Source organism: Conger conger, chromosome 4 (assembly GCF_963514075.1).
Source record: "Conger conger chromosome 4, fConCon1.1, whole genome shotgun sequence".
Taxonomy (NCBI): domain Eukaryota; kingdom Metazoa; phylum Chordata; class Actinopteri; order Anguilliformes; family Congridae; genus Conger; species Conger conger.
In genome coordinates this window covers 54,910,506-54,928,040 of record NC_083763.1, presented here as the reverse complement: position 1 = coordinate 54,928,040, position 17,535 = coordinate 54,910,506, and the positions used below count along the sequence as shown (strand labels likewise).

The 17,535-nt window shown below is 47.8% G+C and overlaps 1 protein-coding gene across 21 annotated transcripts in view; it reads left to right on the top strand.

The window, feature by feature from the left end:
• Positions 1-17,535, top strand: part of dlg1a (discs large MAGUK scaffold protein 1a) — a 173,991-nt gene that overhangs the window by 131,355 nt on the left and 25,101 nt on the right. For all 21 annotated transcript variants that reach the window (XM_061240220.1, XM_061240219.1, XM_061240217.1 and 18 more), the window contains 3 exons: positions 493-619; positions 5,913-6,069; positions 6,563-6,665. In XM_061240220.1, coding sequence (XP_061096204.1) covers positions 493-619; positions 5,913-6,069; positions 6,563-6,665 — 387 coding nt within the window. The remainder of the gene's footprint in view (positions 1-492; positions 620-5,912; positions 6,070-6,562; positions 6,666-17,535) is intronic.

Below are 17,535 nucleotides of genomic sequence, written 5' to 3'. Positions count from 1 at the left end.
TGCTAGTTCCTTTGATTATTTTTTTTGTTGCCATTCAGAAATTGTAGAGATTTTGAAAAAGTGTCCATTGTATAATTGTATTGATTATGAATTATGTATTGTTTGATATAATTTGGCTTGAGTCCACCTAATGTACATACAGTTCTGTACAGTGTGTACAGTTTTATATCTCATATATATATATATATATATATATATATTTGGAAATGACAAAAAACACTCATGATGTTTGTGTGTTTCATGACACACCCAATGCCTCTGGTTGAGACATGTAAGGCCAGTTTCACAGACAGATTAAGCCTAGTCCAAGACTAAATTCTATTTTGAATGCAGATTCTCCATACAAACTGTATTTAGTCTAGGGCTGAGCTTAATCTGTGTCTGTGAGCCCGGCCCTTAAATTTGGTCCAGTTTGGCCACAAGATGGCTGTCATCAAAGCTGGGGCAATCTGCCAGTGCTCAAACCTTGAACCTGTTTATTTTGTCTTCCAGCCTACTCCCCGCACGTGGAGAACCATATCAGCCCGCCCAGCTTCCTGGGCCAGCCGATAGCCCCCGTCGCCCCGGGGCGCTACTCCCCCATCTCCAAGCCCCTGCTGGGAGACGATGACATCACCAGGTGAGGCCCCGCCCACTGTGGCTGAACACCTTATTCGTCTTTCCTGCTTCACTTTACTGCAGTTCTGACTCTGCCTAAATGGGAAATGGTTGCCATTTGTATTGATGTACAATTGATGCTTCTCCTTCACCCGTTCATACACACATTCACACGCCGACGGCAATTGGCTGCCATGCAAGGCACCAACCAGCTCGTCAGGATCATTTGAGGGGTTAGGTGTCTTGCTCAGGGACACTTCGACACGGGGCGGGAATTGAACCGGCAAACCCTGCCAGACGACTGCTCTTACTGCCTGAACCTTGTAAAGATGTGGGCTTCATGCAATATATTCAATGTGGGCTGTTTGCAAGATGCTCTATGGGGGCATTATGGACGATACTCTAGTTTACTTTTCTTTTTAATATGTGGAGCTTGAAAGTCCTCAAGTTTATGAAGGTATCCCATCATCCTTTGTGCAGGTGACTGGGCTCCTCTCGTCCTCTCTCCTCCCCTGTCATCTTTCACCTCATCCCTCTTTCTCTCTTCTTTCCTCTTTATAGCTCACCCTGTTTTATCTCCCTCCTTTTGTCCTCTTTCCCTCCTCTCCTTCCCACCTCTCCGCTCTTTCTTTCTCTTCTGTCTGCCCTTTCTCTTTCTCTCCTTCCTTCCTCCCCCTTCTCTTTCCGGTCCTCTCTATCTCCCTCTGTCCTCTCTCCCTCCCAAGGTTTCTCTCTCTCTCCCCCTCTCTCTCTCTCCTGGAGCCCTCCCTCTTGGGGCAGCGCACTGCTGAAGTGGGCAGATAAAGTTATTAGCGGTTTACAGTGCTTATCCTCCAGAGGAGGCGGCTCTGTATCTTTCCGGGCCGACACTCACTCACTGCAGTCCCCTGTGACCGCTCTGTCATCTGTCGCCCACGGTTACCCAAGTTCTCTCTGTACTTCGCTATTCTTTTGGGCTTTTTTGTCTGTCTGTTTGTTTTTTTTTGTGATGACCTTCTCTTTTGTGCCAGGATATTATCACATGCTGTGAAACGAGTGGCATAATCAGCTATGTTGTGCCCACACACGAAGCTAAGTTAATTAACCGACAGAATGTCCTCCACATGGATAAGAGCGTCTGCCAAATGCCAATAATGTAATGTAATGTAAGACAAAACACACATGAGGTAAAGGTGTGTTGGATGGTTGGTGGGTTCTAGCCCCAGTGTGACTACAATGAGATCGGTGCAGCTGTTGGGCCCTTAAGCCAGGCTTCTAACTGATTGGGCCCTGATAGGCTAATCGACTGCAAGTCACTTTGGATAAGAGTGTCAGTTAAATATCTGTAAAGTTAAGTGTATGCCGTTTATCTGCGGGTTAGGATGCAAGGTAACCCGCAGAGGTTGCCGGCTTGATTCCTGGGTGTGGCACAGCCACTGCACTTCAGCAGAGGTACTCATCCTGAATCACTTCAGTAAAAGTCCAGCCGTGTAAGTGGATTGGTTGTAAAAAATAAATAAATAAAATAAACTAATAAAAAAACAAAAAAAACTACAGATGCAATCTGTGTAAGTCGCTCTGGATGATAACATCCAATTACAGTAAATTCACGAATGTAAACCGTCAAGCGTTTTAAGAGTCCGTCGACTAAAGCGCTTACCTGACGGTAAGGCTGTTAGCACCTGTACCGGAGCCGTGACAAGGTCAAACCCCACACAGAGCGCTGGGCCTGCCAAGAACCGGAGTGCTGTCCATATTTAGAGCTGTCTGCAGCAGCCAACGTCCTCCAAGGCTGCTGCTGCAGCAGAATCCGCCTCACTTCTGTTCCCTCGGCAACGCGAGAGACTTCAGAGGGCACGGCGTATAAGATCCTTCTGTTGATAAGTGCAGATCACACTAATGAAGGACAGCTGGGGTGGCATTGGCCCTGGAGGTAAGAGCAGTCGTCTGGCAGTCGGAAGGTTGTCGGTTCGATCCCCAGCCCTGGGTGTGTCGAAGAGTCCCTGAGCGAGATGCCCCCCCCATGAGCTGATTGGTTTGTTGTAAGGCAGCCTATCACTGTCGGTTTGTATGACTGGGTGAAGGAGAGCCATCAATTGTAAAGTGGTCCAATTAATGGACCATATTTATATAGTGCTTTCATCCAAAGCGTTATACTGTATAAATGCGGTCCATTTACATTTACTGTTTTGTTATGAATGGACCATGTTACAGCTCATATTTCTCTAGTTGTTAATCGTGTAGTGCGATAAGTCGTGTGGCCTAAGCCAGAATCGTCAGTTAGCTGGATTTCATTACAATGAAGGCTTCTCCATGGCCATCATTTTAAGTGTAAATACGGCTTTTAGGTATTAAAATGCTGTTAACTATGTTGGTTAAAATCCTATTTAAATGATTTTGGGAGCATTCTGCAGCAAAACCGGCTCTGGTCCTGTAATCTCTGCCACTGTATGTGGCAGTGGCCCGGGAGGATTCTGGGAAATTAAGTTCAGTTCCAAAGGTGCTGCGTTGTCAGCCAATTGGTCACATATTAGAATTGAACTGTGATAATCGAAATCATTCCTCATTCCAAATGACATGCAGATGCAGAGTATCTATGTCACAAGAAGACCTGCATTAGAATTGAGATATTTGTTGAACATCTATTGCTTAATTCTGCTTCTTGTATATAACTAATTTCAGTGATTATGATTCTGTGGTCATTTGACTGGCATGCATACACATACACACACAGACAAGCACGAACGCATGCACACACACACGCGCACACACACACACACACACGCGCGCACACACACACACACACACACACACACACACACACACACACACACACACACACACACACACACACACACCCACCCACCCCTCTCTCATATCCCTCATTCCCCATTCTTTTTGGCCCAAATTGAAGCTGGCCTCTGATTCTGCAGTCTAATGGACTCTTTGAAGTGGCTTTTAAGTGAGATCAGTGACCTGAAAATCTGCAGTGGGCCAAGGCAAGGCCCACAGCACCCTGCTGTTTGAGAATATGCTGGGTGGCCAAATGATCCTTACAGAGACGATGTCCGGTATTGGCCTAACACTGACAAATGTTTACTTACAGTCTGCTTAGAGGGGACTTTCGGTTGTCTCTTGAGGCATGTTAATTCGGGTTTTGTTTCATGTATTTATTTATTTTTAATTGAACTCTACAGAGTTTATATTGCACGTATTGGTATCACATTTTTCATTTCCTGAAAGGAGCCCCTAATGCCGTTTAAGTGAATAGATTTACGGAAACACAACCTGCACAGTCAGGAATCAAAGTGTAGGGCCTATAGAATTTTGCACAGCACCTAGATAGCGTGAAATGCAACGCCTGCGAAACTGTGTGATGTCTGGAAAAGCTCAGAGTCTTGCTTTTCTAGCTCTAAATTAATTAGCGTATCCTTTTCGGCGCGGCCCAGGGGGGTGGACTGCTGAAGAAAGGACAGGGAAATGTCATGGCTTAATTGACTTCCAAATACCCCGTAAAGATTTCTGGGGCTGATTGGCGTTGGAAAAGCGTAGTGGTTTAACAGGCAGCAGTCGGAGCCGTCTTCCCTAATGCGCTGGAATAGATTTCTCGTCTCCTCGTCCATTTTAATTGCGCTCTGACAGTGTTGCCTTGATGCCTTCGCCTGTATGCTTTGAACTCGTGCTGCATCTCATACACTGACCGCCGGCTGGGGGACCTGCGCTAGTCGCGAGAAAATCTAATTGATTTATTTTTTCAATAATTTGAAAGATTGTGCGTCATTATGAAATGCATGTCATGGTAGCCTAACATAGGGCTGCCTATGTTGATGGTAAATCCACTTTAATAGATGGCTTTGCATTGCGTCGGAACCGCAATGTCACCAGATACGTGACACTAGTTTTTTTTTTTTTTTTTTTTAAACATGATTTTGTGAGGACATTGGCACATTGGGCGAATGGAAATAAGAGCGTGAGCCGAGTGTTGAACGTCATCTTCGAGAAATCTGATAAGCTTCAAAATCCAACCCATTCATGTCATTCCTCGTGACGTTTTTTTATTTTATTTTTTACTCTGAATACAGAATACGTTGCATCAGCTAACGTTTAAGCTATTTACCACTGCAGTAAATATACTTACGGTGAATTCCAGACAGGATTGCTTAAAGACGTATGCTATCCTTGTTTGGTGGGATTGTAGCTGCGTCGCAATTTCTGCGAAGCTGTGATTTCTATTTAATTAATATTGTGTTGGTTTCTCTCTAACACCCACGCACTCTGTGGCGTGTGTTGCGCATTTGGTTGTATCGGTTGAACGCTGCTGTATTTTGAATTCCCGTCCACTGATTCCCCGTGTTGCTGGGAAGCCATAACAGTCCTGTACTGCCCTCTAGAGACCGCCATGTAAACTGCCAGTGTAATAATAAAAAACTTTAAATATATGGCAATATAAAGCAGTATTTATTTATTTAAGTCATATAAAAGATAATAGCTGTAATAACAGTTGTGTTAAAATAAAGAAGGTGGGAGTAATTAAAAGCAAAATAATAAAAATGTTTTTGTATCTGTTGCTTAAAGCAATGTACACATTGCTGTCACTGACTTCGGGATCTTATTGAGCCGTCATGGAAAAGAATAATATTTGTTTTCTCGCATGTGTCATGAAATTACAACTCGGGAGTTAAATATTCCCCTCTCACAGGAGTAGTACATGGTGACATTTGTCCGCCGTTTCTGTGCTGTCCGCTAGGTGGCGAGCTATGTCCATGTATTTAAAATGTATCAGGGAATAGGCTCAAAAAGTTCTGATTGGTTGAGATAGGGGTGCCTTTTCCTATGAGTTAATTTTAGCATAGCGATGTAGTGTGTCTGAATAAGGATGTTTCCTGTTACCGTACCCATTTAGTCATTTTTTCACATGGTCTATTGGAGAATAAGCATTTTATTTTGACAGTCCAGACTTGAGGCATAATGGTACATATAAAATTCAAATCGTACCTTAAATAATTGCTGCAGTAGTGTCAGTTTTACATGAATAGAACACAGCAGTTGCGCAAGTTGCTATAGAAGTAATGTATCCCACACAGATCACATAAATCTGGGTTATCAAATTGATTCTGTGCCAGTCATTCAGTATGAGTCCTGTGTCAAGTGACTGCTTATTAGCTGACTAATTTCTGTGTTGTGACTACTGGTGATCTGAAGTGTCCTGTGTCATGTGACTGCTGGTGAACTGAAAAGGGTCCAGTGCCATGTGACTGCTGGTGAATTGAAGTATCCTCTGTCATGTGACTGGTGTGATGAGCTGACTGTATCCTGTGTCCTGTGTCATGTGACAGGGAGCCCAGGAAGGTGGTGCTGCATCGAGGCAGCACGGGGCTGGGCTTCAACATTGTGGGCGGAGAAGACGGAGAGGGCATCTTCATCTCCTTCATCCTGGCGGGAGGCCCGGCAGACCTGTGTGGAGAGCTGCGGAAAGGAGACCGGATTGTGTCTGTAAGAGAAAAGATGCTCATTACCACTACCCATCCAAATACTCACCAACGCAGCCCTGTCAAAGATTCTGTATACTACCCAGATTCACTACTACAACCCTGTCAAAGATTCTGTATACTACCGCCACCCTGTCAAAGATTCTGTATTACACCCAGATACACTACCGCAACCCTGTCAAAGATTCTGTATACCACCCAGATACACTACCGCAACCCTGCCAAAGATTCTGTATACTACCCCAATACTCAACACCGGAACCCCATCGAAAATTCTGGCTCTACCTAGATAAGCGACCCCCGTCACAGATTCTGTACATCACCCACGTATGCTACCGCAACCCGATCAAACACTCTCTACACCACCCAGATATGCTGCTGCAACCTTGTGGAAGGTTCTATACACCACCCAGATACTCAACTAAGAGCTACGCAACCCCGTCAAACACTCTGTACTGCACCCAGACGCTCAGCTCCTCCCCCGTCCCGTGTTGCAGGTGAACGGGGTGGACCTCCGCTGCTCCACGCACGAGCAGGCAGCCGCGGCGCTGAAGAACGCAGGGCAGACCGTCACCATCGTGGCCCAGTACCGCCCGGAGGGTGAGCGGGGTTTCTGTTTCACACAGCAGGGGGCGGGGGGGGTCTCTCCACTGAGGGGCAAGGGGGGTCTCTCCACCACGGGGCGATGGGGGGTCTTTCCACCACGGGGCGAGGGGGGGTCTCTCCACCACTGGGCTGGGGGGTCTCTCCACCATGGGGCAAGGGGGGGGTCTCTCCACCACTGGGCTGGGGTGTCTCTCCACCACGGGGCGAGGGGGGTCTCCACCACGGGGCGGGAGGGGTCTCTCCACTGAGGGGCGGGGGGGGTCTCCACCACGGGGCAAGGGTGGTCTCTCCGCCATGGGGCTGGGGGGGGGGGGGGTCTCCACTGAGGGGTGAGGGGGGTCTCCACCACGGGGCGAGGAGGGTCTCCACCACAGGGCGGGGGGGGGTCTCTAAAAAAATGTAAAATGTAAAATATATTGATGTCCAATCTCTGCTATGTATCTTTAATTATTGAAAAAAATATTTTTTATTCCCCAAGCACACAGAGATATAGATGTTTTTATTTTCCAAGAACTGCTCTGACGTAGAATTTTTGCACCCTCGTTTGGCTACCGCCCAAACGTTTTTGATTGGTTCATCCACAGAGGCGCATAATTACTGTGTCTTTTTCATTTTCATGACCCGGCATGTGACCGAGGATGAGCATGAGCCGTGAGTGAAACCATCACACTTCCCGTTACCCTGTGTGGTGGAGTTATTCCCCATAGCTTTCTATTGGCACCACTGTCTCTGTTACAGACTCCAAGGTCTGCACGTATCTCTACGCGTGTACGTTCTTTCCTGTGAGCACACCGCCATATCGTCTCCCTTTTTCTCCTGTCGTTGCTGCGGTGACCTTGTGGGGCTGAACGTGGGTGATCTATTTGTCCGGTCTGGTGCCATGGCAACAGATGAAGCCAGGGATGTTGTGCAAAGCAGGAGTGGTGGGTCAAAGCTATGTCCACACAGAATCCGGGCGGCCCCGGTTTCCTCAATATCCTCTTCGACCTTTCTATTGCGTTTTGAGTATTTTGAGATATTGAGCTTCAAAGCTTTCGCATCCTAACAAATCAAAACTAAAATGCAGGGCAGTTCTTCATAGATCAAAATGTACTGAACATTCGGTACTATGTCAAGGTCCTGTAGAATTATCCTATAATCAACATATTTATGCCAACAACAAAAACATGTTAGAATTCTAAGACCTCAAAGTGTCTGACAAAAAACATGTTGTAATGTAAATCTTTCCTAAAATACAATTTTATTCAATTTAATTGAATGTACCTCATAGTGTTTGCGTGGGTTTCAGTATCCTGGAGTATATGGACTGGATTAAGATCAGAGCCTCATTCGCAAGGTTCCCAGACATCCATGGAAAATGAGAAAATTGCCTAAACATTCTGGAAAGCAATAAGTATCGGTTCAGCACCCCACCCCCTAGACCACTGTAATACAGGTGTTTCTCTCATAATAGAAATCAGGGAGACTGTCATTGTTTTAGAACGAAACCCGTTAATTTAATTAGTTTAATTTACGTTCTGCTCTGTGAATTCCGATGAGGCAGAACTTCACTTGAGTCCAGAATTTAATTATGCGGGACCCCACCTCCCCACATCAGTTGCGATTCCTGTACAGAGATTCTTAAGCCTGTATAATTCCCCCCTCAGTCACTTAAATTGTCATAGCAGTTCTCATCTGCAGTCTCCCTGCCTGCAGTTAATGTACTGTGGGCTCACTTAAGACATGCCCCCAGTGTACCAGCTGCATTAACTGCAATCAGCCTGTTTAGTTATTTAAGTGACCACTGAGGAGTGGATTAGGGGCTTTCTGCTATAAATACTTAACCACCCTCCGGTTCCGTGCCTAAGGAATCACGTCCCCCTGCGTGAGGAGAATGTTCCGGATGAATCTTAGTTCCGCAGGGTGGAGGTTCCTTCCCGTAGGCAGGCGATGTCTTTTTGCTGAGTATATTTGTTTTTTAATGCTTTCGCGTTTTTATTTCCTCGGTTTTTTACCAACGCTGAATAATGTTCGCGCTGCGACACTGAGTGCAAACCGGTCGAGTCGAGCACGTGCCCTCTCTCTTCCGAAGCGCGTGATGATGTCAGCTGCCGTTTTTTGTTTATATCACACATGTCGTTTCGTGAGTCGGGGATGGCACCGATATGAGTCACCGGAAGACACTTCACGCGCAGCTCAACTTCTCCGGTAATTTTTCGGAGAAGCTGCAAGTATAAGGAAATTTATCTCAGAAATTGCCACTAGTCCCGTATTGCTGAAAACTACATTTCCCTTGCTATTTGGATTTTATAGGAGTTGTAGGCGCTATAAAAGCTCAGTGAAAGTATGAAAAAACACACAGTCCCAAAAGAAGTCCACACAACCCGAATTAAGAAACCGTGCAGTTAAGCAAGATGTTTGGACTTCCGTAACTTTTTGAAATCACAACTATACGCTCATTTGCATATGTCAGGCCCACCTTGTAGTCGAAAGAAACGTTACGCTCAGCACAGAAGGCGTTCAGTTTGTTGCGGATCCCACCAGCCAATCAAAACAGTTGTTAATTGATGTTAATGAGCCTTAAAGACACAGTCACTAACACAGCCTGTTCTTGGCAAAGCTCATTAGATGTGCTGGAGAATGAACATGTAAGACTGGATAGAGATAGTTCTAGGTACTTAAAACCCCACAAACGTCCTCTTATGGATATCAGGATCTAAAATAAAGCACTGGAAAAGGTGTAAAATATTGGACCTTTAATGAGTCTTTAAATGTTGAAAGGCCGTAAATATCTAAGTAAGAATTATTTCCTTGGATATTATTCCCTTAAATTATAAGAATTATCCCCCCCATGTTTTATGATATCTCTGCTCATAACCACACATGGTGATGGATGGTGAGGGAGATGGACCTTTTCTGTTGCATTTCTGTTGATTTTGTTCAAGGGCAGACGTATAATTGAAACATGGAGGGGCTGGCTTTCAATCAGTTGACGCTGGAAAAGTGGCAGTTGAGCTTTCCGGTGAAATAATCAAAAGCAACCAGACAGCATCCAGAAAACAAAAGTCTAGGCAGATGGAATTTGTCTACGGAATAATGATATTGTTTAATGATTTCAGGGGCTCAAAAAGTTATTTCATGCAAGACCTACTTCGATGATGGGAAACTAAAAACGAAGCTGGGTGATTTTTAAAATGTATTTATTAGCTTTTTTCATTTTTTTTGGAAGTTTCCTTGTGTTGTTTTGGCGACTCTGTGGGCTGGGCCTGGTGCTGTGGCGGCCGAACTGAATCCAGTGCCCACCCTCACGTTCCTTCTCTCCGCCCTCTCTCTCGTCCTGTTCTCGATTGCACTCACGCGTTCATTTCATTACGTTGCATTAATGGCATTTGGCAGACGCTCCTATCCAGAGCGAAGTACAGTTGATTAGACTAAGCAGGAGTCAATCCTCCCCTGGAGCAATGCGGAGTTAAGGGCCTTGCTCAAGGGCCCGACGGCTGTGCCGATCATGTTGTGGCTACCCCGGGGATCGAACCACCGACCTTGCGCGTCCCAGGCATGTACCTTAACCGCTACGCTACAGGCTGATTTCGCTCCTTCGCTGTTATGCTCGGTGTCTTCAGCACTTGCCGAAAAGCTGTTTGTTAGCCGCGCGTTTAGCTGAGCATTTAGCCCATCTCTGCGATGCTGGACGCTTCGCAAAGGGCTAAAATTGGCTGAACAGCACGTTTAAGCACGTTTGGGCATCAGATGACTAACAAGGTGAAATTGCATTAGAAACCAGGGCGAGGCGCAGCTGTGTGGAGTGTCTATTGAATTTTAAAAACGCACTCAGATAAATGTCACGGTCCGGACGAGTGCGACGCAGAAAGGTGGACATGAAGTTGGGTGTGTGGATAAGGCGTTGCCGTGGGGGTCTACGCGTAACCAGGGGCTCTCTGACTCACCTCGCTGTTTACCCACTGTAGGCTTCTGCCTGAGACACTGCCACCCAATTCCCCCCCCCCCCCAGTTACCAGTCCCAGATGTTGCTATTGTGATGTTGAGGATTCTCTGCTTTGTGAGGTCACTTCATGTAGTCATGGTTTTTTTTGCATTTAGCCCCTGACATTGGGGGGATTCTGTGCTCTATGAGGTCACTTCCTGTGGCCATAGTTTCTTGCGTTTAGCCCAAGACTTTGTTAAAGTGACGCTGGGTTTTCCATGATCTATGAGGTCACTTTATTTAACCGTAGTTTCGTTGGTTTAGCCCTAGATGTTGCTGTCGTGATGTTGGAGGTTTCATGCTCTGTGGGGTTGCTTCCTGTAGCTGTAGTTTCTTGCTTTAGTTTAGCCCCAGACATTGTGATGCTGGGGTTCAATGGCGTGTTGTCAGTGTGGAGTCAGAATGGGAAGGTACATGGAATGCAGGTGGTGTGTGACTCAGCCCTGTGTGATGACTTTGTGACTCACAATCTCACACATACTCAGACGCAGACTGACACTCACTGTCTCACACACACACACACACTCATACGCTATGCGCGCGCTCGCGCGCTCACTCACTCACACACACACACACACACACACACACACACACTCACACACACCACACACACAGACGCACACTCATTCTCTCTTATACCCTGGTCACAGTGGGGGCCAGTAGCAAATAGCTGTGTTTTTCTCCGGCCTCGTCGTCAAGGTGATATTCTCACCTCTCCCCCCTCTCTTCGGGGAGCGGCTGGCGTGGTTATTTTTCCTCATTTTGTCCGGTTAATGAGAAAATGTGCGTTCTTCAGCGATGTTCGGCAATGAAAGCCAAACAGAGCGGCCCTGGAGACATTCTGGCTCTGAAAATGTTTTCTGCCGGATGTTTATCGGGGGAATAGTAATAATAATGGAAATTATAATAAACCTTTATTTATACAGCTCTTGTCCAAACACAAGGTACCAAGTGCTTCACAATAACAAGCATAAAAGCAAGATGGAATAAAACACCCCAAATTTAGTAGTAGAAGTAGTAGTAATAACTAAAGTAATACTAACAACTGTAATAATAATAATGACAAGAAGCAATTAAACAGAGGGGGAAAAAAATCTGCAAGGAAAGAAATGCTAGTTGAAATGTGTGGGTTTTTGAGAGTTTTTTTAAACGGGACGGATTCGGCAGATCAAAAAGGGCTGAGTTAAAGCGGAGCCCCATACGGCGGCCGGGCTGAACTCCAGCCCGTCCAGCACGTCTGCGCCGCAGGGGTGTGCGGGGTGGCGGGGGCTCTGTGGGGAGACCTCCCGAATTAGCTCTCCATCCCTCACGATCTTGCCGCGCGCTCTTCCACCTCCCCCTGTCGCAGCGGAACATACCTCCCCCCCTCCCCCTCCCGTCAGGAGCACATGGCCGCCCCCGCCTCTCCGTCCTCACCCCTCCTCACACCCCCTCCCCAGGAGCATCTGCGCTCCTCGCCCCTGGATTTGGACGGGATCGTGGCCTCCCATGGTCCGCCCACGCCCCGGCTATTTCTGCTAGCGCTCAGCTCAGCTCCGCCGCCGAAGTCGGGTTTATGCTTTGACGTACGAACCTCGTCACAAGCGCCGTACGGCGAAAGTGACACATTTTCACCCACCATAGTGACATGCGTCACTATTTCTCGGTCGCGCACCGGTGGAATTTTCTCCTGTCGTGGACCCGGTCATACTTTGTCGCTCATTGTTGATTGGACGGCCAGATGGAACCCTGAAATTCATTGTCACGGATAGGCTAGGCCAGGTGTCGCTCGGTTTTTCGAAAATGTAAACGTCGGCTGTTCGGCATCTTGTGACCGTGGAGGCGACGGAACAGTCATCACAGACCTCCGGTGAAATAAAAATGGCAAGCGTCTGGCGACACCTCAACCTTTGTAGCTCTTGTCGAATGGGTGGAGCAGCTAATTATAAACCAGGCTTACGGTGACGTGCTTTTGTGGTTGTTACAGTCCTTTCCCTTTCACGCCTCAATGGGCTTTTTAAATTGATGATATTGCGTTTTGTCTTACCTTTGCTTCTCGTTTCGTTTTTGTTTGGTTTCTCAGTGTTTGCGTATCGGGCAGACACCTCCCTCTTACGTGGCCCCTATGGGTCAGCTTCTTGTCTGTCTGAGGCCTCTGCTGTCACTCGCTCGGCGAGGCCAGACTCAGGTGTACCGTCTCTCTGTGAGTTGTGTGTGCGTGTGCGTGTGTGTGTGCATGTGAGTGTTAGGTACCCATCTGTGAGTAAAACAAATCCTTCCTCCAATAAGGCTCTTGAACTAGCGCCACTGATGCAAGGGCTGAGAGAGGCGTGTTCACCTGGGACAGATGTGCTTGGACTGTAAGTGTATTGGGCTCATTGGTGTTTAATGACTATCTCAGGCTGCCTCTCTCCTCTATCTCCCCCGAGACAGCTGCTCTGACACAAACACCCTCTCAGTGTTACAGAACGTGTAGTTCTCCGCTGTTCACAACAGCTTCCGTCTGGTCTGGCTCTGACACAAACGCTCTCACCATCTCAGTGTTACAGAACGAGCGGTTCTCAGCTTTTACAAACAGCTTCAGCTAGCTCCAACTCTTACCCACACGCTCTCCCCCACTCAGTGTTACAGAACGAGTGGTTCTCAGCTTTTAAAAACAGCTTCAGCTAGCTCCTGTTCTGCCAAGCGTCGCCACAGCCTGACGACAGCCAGCAGAGCCTGACAGCACGGGAATGCTGGGCTTTGGTGAGCGAGCGTGTCGGCTGCAGAATGTTCCAGAATAAGGAGTCGCCAGGCGCACGCTGTAGCACGTCCTGTGGGACGAAGGCTTTGCCCCTCACGAGTAAATGGATTTGAACCAGCAGGCCTCAGTCCTGCTCACAGTTCGTTACTGATGTATGACTGAGGGGGTAACAGTGGCATTTAGGGGGGGGGGGGGGGGGGGGGGCTGAACTTTTTACCAACTGCAGTAACAGGAATGGGATTTCGCACCTCCTCCATTTTATTTTTACCCAATGAATAATTTCCTGGCTGAGAAGTGTTATGAGATGCGATTGAGGTGCAGTGCACCCCCTAACTGCTGAGTGGAAGTCCACTTCAGTGCCCTTTGGGCTGGGTGGTGAGTACGCCCGGGTCTTTAAAGCGCTGTTTAAAGCACGGGGGCGTCCGTTGTGTCCGCGGTAATGGCTTGTGATTGGCAGCTAAGTTGAAGGCAGGGCTTCATCAGTGCCTTTCTTGGGGCGGTTGCTCATTGCGGGACTGGGCTGTTCATTGGGCGGTCTTGTGCAGTCCCTATGACATTCTAGTGGAGCTCAAACTTCACAGTCGATGTTTCACACTTTGGGGGGTGTGTCTGTGTGGAGGGGGGGGGGGGGTGTGTCGGTGGTGGGGGTGTGTGTCTGTGTGGAGGGGGGGGTGTGTCAGCGGTCGGGGTGTGTGTTTGGGGTGCTGAGGGGGTAAATGTGCTGAAACTTTCTGATGATCAGGGGCATTACGGATCTCCGTGAGGGGAGGAGAGGCAGACGGGCTCAGGCAGCTGCTTTAAATAACAGCACTTCCTCTGAGTAAGCCCTGTCATCACCACTCTGTCCTACTACAGCACTTTGATCGCCTGAGCTTAATGCGGGGTGTGTGTGTGTTTCAGATTATGTGTGTGTGTGTAGTGTGTGTGGTGTGTGTGTGTGTGTGTGTGTGTGTTTCAGGTTATGTGTGTGCGTGTGTGTGTGTGTGTGTGTGTGTCTGTGTGTGTGTGTGTGTGTGTCTGTGCACGCGCGTGTTTATGACATTCTGTCCTCCTCCTGGTTGAGATGTATTTTTAGGGTGCAAGAGAAGAAAAAAATAAACCTATGAAAATCACATCCCAGCAGCTGTGAGATGTGGAGAGAGGAGAGGAGGAGAGGAAAGAGGGGAGAAATGAGGAGAGGGGAGGAGAGGACGATACAGGTCATACAGAGTGTGTTGTTCAGGGTGGTCAGACAGACAGACAGAGTGGGGGACTGTAACTCTTTGGTCAAAGCCCTGAACAAAAGCATAGGGGCTTTTAACATGACTCCCCGTTCACCCGTACAAACCTGGCGACCGTGAACATGGCCGTTGGGGCCTGGGGTGCTCCTCGCGGCAGACCTGGCGAGAAACACGGCGTCCGGTCCCAGTCCGTGATGAAACCGAGCGCAACAATCACGATTCAGCTCATAAGCACCTCCACGCCCCCAATGCCCTGCAGTGATGTGTCTGACGCTCCGCTTGTACTGAGCGCGTGCGAGATGCTCCGCTTGTACTGAGCGCGTGCGAGATGCTCCGCTTGTACTGAGCGCGTGCGAGATGCTCCGCTTGTATTGAGCGCGTGCGAGATGCTCCGCTTGAACTGAGCGCGTGCGAGATGCTCCACTTGTATTGAGCGCGTGCGAGATGCTCCGCTTGAACTGAGCGCGTGCGAGATGCTCCGCTTGTATTGAGCGCGTGCGAGATGCTCCGCTTGAATTGAGCGCGTGCAAGATGCTGTGGAGCATCTTTTACTGGGTCGCAACTTTCCTTTACATTAAAAACACTCCCATGGAAAAGCTTAACACTAATCTTTCCGAATTAGACGATACTAAACACAACATCAACATAACTCAAATATATGTATACAGATAAAAATATTTGTTAACGGAAGACATTGAGGCTGTTCCGAAAATAACCAGAAATGTGCAAAGTTGTATTCAAAATGATATTCAAAGATATAAAATAAACAAAAAATAAACAGAATTTTGCAAAGGTGTATTCAAAATCCTATTTCAGTATATCAAATAAACAGAAATTAGCAAAGTTTTATTCAAATATCGTAAACCATCAGTTTTAAACATGGATAAATATTTAATGCATATGAAACGCTGAAGAGGCTGTGATGGTGAGCTTCAGAAGGAGAGGGCTTTGGCGCCAGTGTTCAGTCACTCTGGGGTTTAAAGCGGGGGATTAGCGTCACGCTCGTGGGGAGAGGTAACGCTGCCTCGGCGTAACAGAGACGAGATGAGAGAAACGCCGCAGGGTAGGTACGGTGCAGAAATTCTGCTCGTTTAAACTTTTCTTTTTTCCCCCCCCGATTCCTCTGCTCATAGAGCATCTGCTGCAGCATTAACAGCTCAAAAGTGCCCATAATGCATCTCCCCGGGGTATTAGCACAACGGCATCTGGGCCCAGGAGTCAGGAGTCTCTGGGGAAACGTTCTGCAGCTCAGCTGGGGCTGATACTGATACACTCACACACACACACACACACACACACTCACACTCACACTCACACATACACACACACACACTCACTCGGACACTCGCATCCGCACACACACTCGCGCACACACACACACACACACACTCACACTCACACTCTCACACACACACACTGCAGCTCAGCTGGGGCTGATACTGACACACACACACACACACACACACTCGCACAAACGCACACACAAACGCACACATACATGCTTAACAATGGCTTATGGATGTGCTGTGTATTTGGACATTGACTCCTTTAAAGCGTTATAAGCTGGCTATTGTTGCAGGGGCATTTGTAAATTCAGTGTCGTATTATAATATCCGTCATGGTGCTGATATAGCCACACAGTGAGCCCTGCATTGCCGTATGATTGAAAGGGGAGTGGCCGTCTCTTGCTGTCTCCCCCACATATCATACAGTGGCACGTTTACATTACCCCCTCTTCCCATTTATGTGGCCCCCCTCCTCCCATTTACGTGACCCCTTCCTCCCTTTTACATAACATCCCTCCACCATTTGCATGACCCCCCCCCCCCCCCCAGAGTGCACTCTGCTCTCTTAAGTTCATGTGCATGTGTGAGAGTGCGTTAATCTAAAGAGGATTACTGCTCTCCCTCCTGCCTCTGTTAGGCTGAATGCCACTCTCCGGACTGAGTAGAGCCCGTATGGCTGTTAGCCTGCTTTTAACAGTGGTGCACAACTCCCGTCCAGAACACCTGTGTGTGTGTGTGTGTGTGTCCGCGTGCTAGCTCGCTCGATCGTTTGTTTGTGTGTGTTTGTTTGTATATGTTTGTGTGTTTGTGTGTGTTTGTTTGTGTATGTTTGTGTTTGTGTGTGTGTGTGTTTGTGTGTGTGTGAGAATGTGACTGAATGCATATGTATGCCTGTGTTTCTGTGCGCCTCGGTTAAGTCGGGCTGTTCTCTTGACTCACCGTCTCTTTAATTAGCGTTCCCCCTGTAGAGAGGCTCTGTCACGCACAGTCAAGTGATCCTACAGGTCAGCGGAGGACAGGCTGTTGACTTTGTGTTTTTGTTTTGGTTTATCAGCGTAAATAAAGCGTGGTCTATAGGCTGAGGACCGATGTATTTCAACTGTGTGGTTAGCATTCACGCTTTCTCCAACTGGCATTTCCCGTGATTGTGTTTGCCATCGTTCACAAGTAACTGTCGTGGTAGTCAGCACCTCACGGTTTATTTTTGGAGGTTTTCTTTTGGAGCGAGTCAGTTCTCACGACTGGTTCATCCGGAGTATGCGAGTATGCACTCTAAAGCTCCCGGTTATTCTGAAGTACATACTTGGGGCAACGGAGTGCGTCCGTACGGAGTTCAGCGATCTGTTTCCGGGTCACGCACACTTAAACGGCTTACAGCTGCGTGCAACGAGGGGCTCGGCCAATCGGAATCCTCTCAGCTGGGCCGCACGCGGGCGCCTGCGTTTACAGCCTTTCAGCAGCTGCAGTTAATTCACGTGGAAACATCGTTAACCCGGTCTGGGACTAACACGGGCGGTCTAGAAAAATGACACTCTCCACATGAGGCAGGGGGCACCCAGCTGGAATGCACTGTGCTGTTTCTAGGGCTGTTTCTAGGGCTGTTTCTAGGGTGGTGTAGTGGTTAGTGCTGCTGCCTCGTAAGAAGGGGTTCTGAGTTTTGGGGGATTTTGGT